General features: G+C 39.6%; 1 protein-coding gene across 1 annotated transcript in view; it reads right to left on the bottom strand.

Annotated features, from left to right (window-relative positions):
* Positions 1-4,779: 4,779 nt before the first annotated feature.
* PAH (phenylalanine hydroxylase) overlaps positions 4,780-10,831 on the bottom strand; it is a 73,807-nt gene continuing 67,755 nt past the window's right edge. Inside the window, exons 12-13 of the mRNA XM_055336510.1 lie at positions 8,733-8,848; positions 4,780-6,611 (exon numbers count right to left, since the gene is read on the bottom strand). Coding sequence (XP_055192485.1) covers positions 6,568-6,611; positions 8,733-8,848 — 160 coding nt within the window. The 3' untranslated portion in view covers positions 4,780-6,567. The remainder of the gene's footprint in view (positions 6,612-8,732; positions 8,849-10,831) is intronic.

The following is a 10,831-nucleotide window of genomic DNA, read 5'->3' as shown; positions in this document are numbered from 1 at the left end:
GCTGATCTGCTCAGCTCGGGGCAGGAGCGTCCTTGCTGTCCTGGGCCCTCCTGGCCTCTGCCTGTCCCGGGGGGGAGGCTGGATCCTGGGCTGTGTCCCGGCGCCCTGTGCTCCAGGGCCTGCGCTGGTGGATTCGCGCTCCCGCCCCGCAGCCCCCTCCGCACGGAGCCTCTTCCTCTGCCCGAGCCCCTCCGAGCTGCTCCGGGTCCCGCCGTGCGCGCTGCAGCCCTTAGGGAGCTCGGCGCACTCTCCCGGGGCGCAGGTGTCTGTTAGTGTCCCCGGAGCCCGAGGGCATCCCCGCCCTCCTGGGTCCTGCTCCAACTCCCTGCGAGCCCCTTTCCCCCGGGAAGGTTGGTGCAGCTCCTGCTTCTCCGGGACGGGGCTCTCCTGTCCTGCGGACACTCGCCCCGGCCTCAGCCCGGCTCCTCGCGGGCCCCTCCCCCTCGGAGGCCTTTTGTTTCTTTATTTCTTTTTTCCCGCCTTCCTACCTTGATAGAAGCACGAACTCTTCTCACTGTAGCATTCCAGCTGTTCTCTCTTTAAATCTCAGGCCGAATTCATAGATTTTCAGGATAATTTGAAGGTTATCTAAGTAATTTGGTAAGGACAGGTGATTTGGGGACCCTACTCTTCCGCCATCTTGCCCCTCCCCCCTCCTAAGGTGATCTTAAAATTAGGAAGCAAAGTGTATTTTTCTTGTATTGGTTCCTCAGTAAAACAGCACTTCTAAAGGATGACCATTTTTTAGATAAATCTTGTTTCTGGTAACTATTTCATAAAATGAGCACAACATGATATTCTCAGTTGAGAAATGCTGTCCTTAGCAACAGAATAAATGATAGTTTTTTGGACGTTGTGATGTAAAACTGCATTGGTAATGATACAGCTCCGGATGAAGAGAAATGCCTAATGGCATGAAAATGTCAGAAATGAAGGTAGAAAGTAAAGTTCTATTTACCTTTAGCTTCAAACATTTCCGTTTCAATCTCCAAAGTTGTCCTGTTCATGATATAATTTTAGCTTCAAGTTGATACAGATTTCTTATTTTCCTGCTCACAATATTAATTTATATGTACATATAGATTTGGACTGTGTTGAAAGGTTTAAATTCTGCTTTAAATTCATTTCTCAAGTGGAAGCCAGAGAGTCTTTATGTAGGGCACTCCAATAACTGTCCTTTTCTTTCTTTCTTTCTTTCTTTCTTTCTTTCTTTCTTTCTTTCTTTCTTTCTCTTTCTTTTTTCTTTCTTGAAAGAGGAATCAACTGAGATCTTATTGCTGGAGCAGGACTACCAAAAATTAATAATCAATTCTAAAGGGAGGTCTTTTGTGCTTTATAACAGAATAATATAATTTGAAATTGCTAGATGCTGCTGAAAGTGACTGAGAGGCTTCTATATACGTGATATGTTATTTGCTCTTTGTGACAATCTTGTGAGGTAGGCATGCATCCTCCCTATATTACAGATGAAGAAATGAGACCTAAGGAGAGTAAGAGTCTGCCCAACTAGGTTCAGCTTGATGGAAAAACTGGCATTTGAATCAGGATTGCCAGAGCAGTGCTACAGAGAAATGTTCCATCTTCCCATTTCAAACAGTATAATGTGGGAGTGCACCACAAAAGAAAGAAAGAAAAAAAGAAAGAAAGGAAAGAAAGAAAGAAGAAAGAAAGAAAAAGAAAGAAAGAAAGAAAGACCTGGATTTACTCTGTATAAAGCACAAAAAATGGTCATTACCACCGAGGGAATAAATGTCACACTTGTTCTGTTGTCTTTCCGTTACTCAGCCAAAATGTCAAATCTACGGTGAGCAGAGACAACAATCAGAGTCATGTTTCCTAGCCTCTGTACTAACTTCGTCACAGCCCTTAGCCTATCCTGACCTTTGTTCCATAAGAGGACAGGCTTTGGGGCTCCTTTGCCCCACTCCCACACCTAGGGCACCTCACTGGCATGGGTGCTGTCCGCGGTGCTGAGAAGCTCTGCTCTGGGAGGCCCGGATACTCTTGTCCTCTCCCCTCCAGCCCCCAGCATGCTCTCTTAGGAGGTACATCGTGTCATAAAATGACTATTTTCTAATCCCAGACTACCCTCTGCTCTGGGAGACATTTTTTTCCCCAAGAGGGACTTAGCGTAGAGCCTCTTGTCTGTCCGACTGTACCAAGGACATTCAGGGAATGGAAAGTTTTGGAAAGGTTCTTTTGTCTCCTTTCCTACTCCAAAATTTGACGTTTTGTTAGGCCAGGGAAATGGAACTCACCAGGCACCACAGCCTTAGGGATGGTGGCAGAGAAGAGTATTAATTAGGACCCTGGGGGAGCTAGAAAGCCTTCATAGTTCAACAGTTACCTTTTCCAAGTAATGCTGTGGCTCCAGGCTGATTCTCCACTTCTGGGTGGTGCCAATCTCCAAAGACTTTCCAAAGAATGGCTTTGAAATACATTCTCCCACAAACAGGGTAGGAAAGGCTAATGGAAAGGACCAGCCACTCTATGCCTGTATTGGCAGAATCCTCAACTCAGTTCCAAATGATCTTGTGTCTTTCTTAGAGGTCAAAGGGATAGTGTGTGTGTGTGTGTGTGTGTGTGTGTGTGTGTGTGTGATGGGATCAATAACTTCTCAAAGAAACTTAAAGCCCACACTTTAGAGACATAAGGGAAAAATTCAAAGACTAAAGAAGATGCATTCCTAATCCCAAACTCCACTCCCCACCCCCACTCACAAAGAATAGTGGAAATTGGCCTTTTGCCACAAACCTTTCCATTTGCATAATAAAATGTGATCGCAGAAAAGGACAGGAGCAGCTGATATTTCTTTGAGAAGCTTTAGGAATGAAGAAAGCTCAGGGAGGACTATTTCTTTTAAAGTAGATATTCCAAATTTACTTCTAGGAAGAGTAAATCATAGACATCCAAAGTATGCACCAATTTCAATAAACTCAATAAAGGATACCGACGTATTTACTTTCTTTGGGTGTCACTTATCTCCAAAAAAATTATCTGAGAAAAAAAATAAAGGCTGAAGTTCAAGCTATAATCATTTACCTTTTATCCATTTAGGCAAACTGGAAAATAAGCAGGTGTTACACTTCCTGCAGCAACATCTTCAACTCAGAGACTTAAGAAATCCATCCATCTTTCTGGAAGGTACAATTTTTTAATGATTTATTTATTTATTTCAGAGAGAGAGAGAGAGAGCATTGTGTGCAGGGAGAAGGGCAGAAGGAGAAGGAGAGAGAATCCCAAGCAGATTCTCTGCTGAGCACAGAACCCCAGTCAGGGCTCCATCCCAGGACTCAGGGAGGTCCATCTTTCTGTACTTTTTCCCATGAATGTTCTATTATTTAGAGACTTTTATCATAAAGGAAACCATGTGTAAGAAACATACAGAAGAAGAATTGTTGAAAAGTAACCCTGAACCAGGAGGAATTGTACTGTAGAGAAGAGTTGTGTGTGTGTGTGCACGTGTGTGTGCACAGCTAGGTTTAACATTCTCTGCAATTATCACTCTGAACTTATTCTTCAAGCTTACTACACGTGAGATGGTAAATTGTATCTTGGAGCTACAAGAGTTGAATGTGAGATTACAAATGAGAAAATTCACAGCACAGAAACTATGATAACCATTACTAGTATATATCAAATCTACTTGTTTATGGTTTTTGAAACTACACAAGAATGCGCTTGTTTCAGCAGCACATATAAAGAAACTACACAGGAAAGCTATTAAAAGGCAGGGATTTTGTGTGTGTGGTGGGAGTGGGGTGGGTACACATTCCACTAGAAAGAAGCTTTGATCATTTTCTTTTCTCTTTCTTTTGCTGAGTCCATTTTTATACCCTTTCTTATTTTTTCTTTGTAATTTTTTGCAATCATTAGGCAAGTCAGTCATTGCTTTTGACCATGTCAGCCCCACTGAGTAACCAAAACATTTCATCTATGCAATTTTGCTTCCTATATTAATTAATAAATATTTATTAAGAACTTTCATATGCCAGTTATTGTTGAAGCAGTATATATACAAACCACCTAGCCATAATCTAGTCTAAAAGCACAGTATCTTTTTTTTAAGACCATAAATTAGATTAAGATGCAAAATGTTCTACAGCATTTAAAAGGGAAAAATTGCAAATTTAGTTATTTCTCAACTTTTTCTTGCAAAATAGCCTATTTGTGAGATAATCTTCACTACACCATCTATGATTTGCCTCACTCAGAAATTTTTTTAAAGATTATTAAGCACCTACTATGTAATACATGCTAAGGCTTTTAGAGATGAAGACAGGCAAGATTCATGATATTATGAAGTTGACATTTTAGTGTAGATTTTTTGATACACAGTTAAGTCATATAACTTAGGAACCTAGAACTGAAATTTAAATTCATCCTTTTAGAAACTTATTGAACACTAGTACTAAAAATTTGAATGTTCTTACATGTATTTCTCCTTTTTGGACACAATAGGATGACTACCAGTAAAGCATTACTATTGTTTCTTTAAAAAGAACTCATTTACTAAATATTAAACAGATGATAATACTGACACATGAAAATATATTGAATCCTTTGCTGTTGGTTGGGTTTATATATCCAGATAAAAAGAGCTAAGTACTAGGTAACACATTACTAAAAAAATCAAAGACTATCTTCTATTCAGTATGTAATTCTTTCCGCAAAATTGCAAACTAAACCTAAGCTTTATCTTAAAACACATTAAATTATTTTCAGTAAGACTAAAAATCACTACAAAATAAGATATCTAGTCTAAAATACTATAAAATATTTTAGTTCCAAAATCAAGAGGTTCTCTGATATATGTTTATTGTACAGAGATATTTATCAAAATAATCCCTTTGCAGAGTGTTTGGGGTCTAAAGAAACCAGAAAAAAGAACATTACCATTTCTAGAATAAACCTTTGTCAATGGATTCTACAGAGGCATGAAGAAATAAACACAGGGGTGAAAACCCAACTTCAAACAATGCGATCTCAGATACATCAGACTAAATTGCTCTTTCCACCCAGGTAGGATATTTGGGCTGGTGTTATTACCCACTGTTAGTGGATCAGGGACATCTGTTTAAAGACATATGTCAGCATTTGAATTGTATTCCAAGACTATAAGAAAACTTGATTTATCCAGTTAAACTCCTTCATTGCTCAAGTAAAACCGAGATCCAAAGTAAATTTTGCAAGGCAACATAATCAGCAATTGGCAAAACTGGCCACAAGAAGTCAAGTTTTCTCAAATGTAATGTACCAAATGGACTTGGCTGGCCATAATTTAAAAAAAAAAACCACCTGGGATACTTAAAAATTCAGATCTTAGTGCTCCATCCCCAGATATTCTAGTTGGATAGAACTGGGATGTGCCCAGGATTTATTGTTGATGATGATATAGCTGGTCTGAGAATCACATGTGAAGAAATACTATGCAAATCCTTTACGATTTAACTATTTCCAAAATAAAGTGTTAAAGTGGCATGGAAATTTCAGCATAGCTTTAAAGATGCTACTATTCTCCCTGCTGTTTCTCAGTAAAACATATGCCGACAGAAATCAGTCTGTTGACCATCCAGACATAACTTAGGTTATCACGGTGACCTGTAATGGATTGAAAATCTGAGGCTGATCATTTTTTCATGTCACAAGATTATCCAGTTAAAGTATTTCTCAGGCAATGGAGATGAATATTTCCTTCTAAGAAACATTTGAAACTGCAAAATTTTCTAACCACTAGTCTTTTTTTTTAAACATAACTAAAATTCTCACTTTTGTTTGAGGATTTGCTTTTTAATAATGTATTTCCTTATTATTTCAATGAGTATAATGGAATATCTCTCAGCTAAGCTTTTGGTTAGCATCTGTTGCATCACACATGTCTGCAAAATATCTCCAAACCAGATAACAATTAATTGGAAAATGATATTGAAAGTTGTGAGAGTCAGGTGAGGAGTTCTATTACCTTCTACAACAGTATCTATAAGTCCAATAAACTATACAGAAATGTTTTCATATTATGCTATGAACTTCGATTTTTATAACTATTTTAATGGGCTCATGAATTAAAGGAAATCTACATGGGTAAGGCACAGCAATAACTAGAATCATAGTTTACTGAAATAGAAAATGACTTTTGTAGGTTAAGATTTACATTAAATCAACAAATTCAATTCTAATGACAGGCTTGTGTTTTACATTGAGTGATATATATTCCTTCAGGAATTTTCTATGGCAAGTAACAAAAGCATATATGAAACTTAAGCAAATCAGGTCCCAATTTTAATTAACTTTGATGAAATGTGACAGATTATTGATTTTAACTGAATTGAGAGTATAGGATTATCATCTTTAAATCAAAAAATGACCCCAAAAGATTATGCTTTGGGGTATGTATTAATATGCTGTCATTTCAAGTTATTTTGATTTGTTCATCCTCCATCTTGTTCCAAAAAGGATTAAAGGCTGTCAATTCAAATTAAGGTTTGCTTTTCAAACTTTTTCAGATGAAATGAAAGTAGTTGGATTTCCATGAACAGATTCTCAGTTGACAGGTTTTGTCCATGGATTTCACTTTATTTTCTGGAGGGCACTACAAAGGATTCCAACTTCACCTACAAAGAAAAAAACAATGGGCCACTCACATCATGATAAAACATGCTTTAAATTTCTACAATGTGTAACACATTAGGGAATCAGTGGGATATAAGAATACGCGGAGTACCACCCCAACCTTCAAGGAGCTTACAAATTAGTTATGGTGACAGGATTTGGGCAGTTACAGCATAGGGATTTACAAACTTTAATGTAATTAGCTCCTTCTTTCCTGGAAAGAGTTAACTGTTTTCTCTGTTTTTCTTTTACAGTACCATCTATAGGTACTTACAAGGACCTAAGCCATGAAACATGAAAGTGTGTTCATATGAACCTCCTGTGTCAGAAGCACCTAGGGCCTTATTACAAATACAAACTCACACAAATTACCACAATTTAGTAAATTTAATCTGAGACTATGAATCAGCACTGTTTATTTTTAACTAGCTCTCCAACTGATTCTGATGTATACTAGGTTTGAGAATGCATGATCTCCATAGATAACTCAGCCTAGATTGCTAGACTACTGGACTAAGATGGAGCTGCTCCTATTCATGCCATATTCACATGCCAACAGGCCACAGGAATAAAGACACTTCAAAGAAGTGTAAGGGGCCCTGAGATGGACAGGCCTTGCTTTCTCCTAGATCCTGAGGGAACAGAAGTATAGAAAGGCAATGGGGTCTTACATATGGTCACTAAGGACCCTTTAATTCCTAAATGTGCCATTCTATGATTTGAAAGTTCTCTAAGAAACAATAGCCTTTGGAGTTACTTTTAACTTTTCAGGGCAAATAAGAAAGAGAGACAAAGCAGCTATGGACTGACCCCTCTATCTTACATTCCAGCCCCTAGAGCAGTTGGCTGGCCTCCTCAGGTGAACATATCTATTCCAGCTGAGAGTCCAAAATGGGGTCTATGAGGTGGTGATGAATAAGCCTTGGACTTCTTCAAACTGTCTGATCACATGGGGCTATACCTAATAGGGAATGACTACAATGGCCAGGGATGGTTCTACTACTACTGGAAGTGGCCACAGGAAACATCAGTGGGGTCCTAGAGGGATACTTCAAGCCCATCTGCCTTTTTTTGGCCTTTGTTAGTGTTACATAAGGTAGGAAACTCCACTTGGCCTAGAATTCCTCCCTTTAGGCTGCTCGTTCCCTCAGTGGTTTCATTCATCCATTTAATAATGCTTGAGGACCTAATATACTTTTTTAGGACTAGGGCTAGTTACCAGAGATTTGACAGTGAACCCAACCTAGTCTTCTACTCAGGTCTTGTTGGAGAGTCAGACAAATACATAATTATAAAACAATATAGTGATATGTGCTCTGAGTGAGGGATCTGTGAGATTGCCAAGACAGAGGAGGGACACCCAAACTAGTCTTCTTACAGAAGAGATACCTACAAAAGACTTAAAAGTTGAACTGGAATTGGGGACATCTAAACAAGAATAGGGATGAGAGTATTTTAAACATAAAGAATTTGTTGGCTAATTGAATTTAAATAAAAATGAATGAATAAATAAATAAACATAAAGAACTACATGAACAAAGGCCAGAAGCCAGGAGGCAGTATGGGAAGTAAAAGCTGGTCAGTGTTGCTGGAGGGGAGTTTGAAGTACTAGAAGGAGAATCCAAAGAAGAACAATTTAACACTGTTGTTTTTTATGAGCAACTATTATACTATCCTCATTGTCCTGGAAGAGTGGAAGGCCCATGGATGAGCTAATAGATGGCCAATAAAATAGCTAGAACCTGCCTTATAAGGGCTGAAAATCCAGGCACAGCAATACCCATTGTATGCTTAGAGGAAACACAGTGGAGGCAAAGGAGAAAGAGGAACATGGTAGTGACCTGCCAGAGTGGAAGGTTGATACGGTGGTAGGACATAGGGTGGAATCTAGGAAAGTTAAAGAAGAAAAGATACTTAAAGTAATTCTGGCCTTTATCCCAAGGTTTTCCTCCCTTGACAAACAAATGGCTTACCTGGAGATGCTTTTCTCCCTCATTCAATATTTAATGAATTTCTTATGGTGAAATTTATGATTAATTTCTTATTGTTCCTATGGTGAGGGTTAGGAAATACAACTTTATTTCTGGTAAAGAGAGTGGCCTCCTGGGGTGTAAGTTACTTACTGTTGATGGAGTCGGCCAAAATTTTAAGTTGCTGCGTATTGTCCAAGACCTCAATTCTTTGAGTGTATGGGTCATAACGAACTGAGAAAGGCCGTGGGATGGTAGCAGCAAAATTCCTGAAACCAAATCCACAGAGCTCAGTAAAGGGCACAATTCAGTGAAAAAAATCCTAAAAGATTTCTCAGTGGCATTTTACTTAAATCTCACTAGAACAGGGGCTTTAGAAACCAGGCTGAAAGGTGAAATGGAGTTCTAGTGAGATCCCCTTGGGCAGCCTCTGTGTGCTGCATATGTGTCTCAGTGTATATACAAACACACATAGGCACATGCTTATTTAGTTACCAATCTCCAAAAGGGCAGAGAAAGCTTATAATAAAAGCACAGAATACATTAAGGCCAAAATTCTTACCATTAAAGAAAATCAAAAGAACAAATAAATCTATCCAAAGAATGCTATAGAAATAAGTAAGCTATGAGAGGCTCGGAAATCAATCCAAGGAGGGAAACACAGCTCTCAAGAATGGAAGAAAACACTATGTTATTAATGCAATTTAACATGATCTGCGTGCCTCTTCTGTACTAAATGCTATGTGAAGTCCTAATTGTTCTATGTTCTTTACAACTATCATCCCCGATTTAATCTTCATAAAACCCTTAGAAGGAAGATACTACTACTATATCTATTTTACTGATGAGAAAACTGAGGTTTGGGGAGGTTCAATGACTACCAAGGTCATACTGGCAATAAATCGTGCAGCTGAGAAGAGACTCAGGTAGTCTGACTCTGGTCTGTGCTCTTCACTTCTTTGCCTTCTTGATGCATTTCTGGGTCTGGGAGGAATGTACCAGGAGAGCCTTATGAGGGACATCAAGCAATGTAATTAATAAGATGTCCCCACATAGCCCCACTGCAAGAACATCACAAATGATATTTCTAAGTTGGCTTCTGCTGAGTGTTGAAGCTGCCATACTGAGAAGATAATTCTAAGGGAAAATAGTGGGCTCCCCAAGTTTGGCAAGAGTGGTGGATCATAGTGGCTGGAAACCCAAGTTCCAGAGCCAGGCTCTGGGCTCAAACTCACCTCTGCCAATGACAGCCCTTGCAGGCTGCACCTCAGTGTCCTTCCTCTATAAAACTGGAGCAAGAGCAGTACTACCTGAGATGGTCGTAGCAAGTGCTATTATAGTATAGAGTACGTGCTACATGAGTGTTAGCTGCTCTCTTTCACTAGTTACTAGGGATTCATGAAGAACAAATGATTAACTATGTCTCTCCAACTCTCCTCCTCTGATAAGAGCTTCCTCAGCCCTGCTGGTGACATGAAGCATATAATGCATGTCTGTGATTTGGCCCACTCTGCACTTCTTCGCTCTTATTCCCATAGTTCACCTCATCTTTGTTTCAGGCAATCTGCATCTATGCCACTAGAAGTGCTTTGGCTAGGCAGTCTGTCTCAGGGCCCACCCTTCCTCTAGCCAGGCAGTGGGCACGTGACCACACCCAGCATTGTTTCTTTATGCTTAGAACTTGAATCTTGAAACTGAAAATAGCTGAAGCTGGTTTCTCTTAGGTGGGAGATTCTGAGAGAATCACTTCCTTTTCTGAACCCTGTTTTCCAGCATTCCCTTTGACTCTGTGAGTCACTCTCAGTAGGATGGAGTTTTTGTGGGTGTCTCCTCTGGGCTGTGGGCACTGACATAGCAGGTGGGATTTCAAAGGCCCAAAAGTCCAGGTTCTGCAAGCTCTTCCCTGATGTTCTGGGACTGATCTCTTCTCAGGTTAGAAAGTTATCATCAGGAGGGCCCATTTGAGTGGTTATGGGTTCTGGCTCTAAGCCCCACTGCCTTGATCTAAACCCTGGTTCAACCACTTACTAGCTGTATGACCCTGGGTGAGTCTCCTATCCCTTCTACACTTCTGCACCCCACCTGCAAACTTCATAGTCTTATCTGAAGATTAAATGAATCAGTACATGAAAAGCATTTAGAACAATGCTTGGTGCATAACTAGGTGTTGGATATTTAACTTGCTTCTCCTCTTCCTCCTTCTTATTATTACCCAGATGGGGTAATGGAAAAATCCATTGAAACCTATAACC

This window comes from Nyctereutes procyonoides, unplaced genomic scaffold (genome assembly GCF_905146905.1).
Source record: "Nyctereutes procyonoides isolate TBG_1078 unplaced genomic scaffold, NYPRO_anot_genome, whole genome shotgun sequence".
In the NCBI taxonomy this organism is placed as follows: Eukaryota; Metazoa; Chordata; class Mammalia; order Carnivora; family Canidae; genus Nyctereutes; species Nyctereutes procyonoides.
Note: the sequence above shows the minus strand (reverse complement) of the source record. Positions and strands in the feature narration are given on the sequence as shown.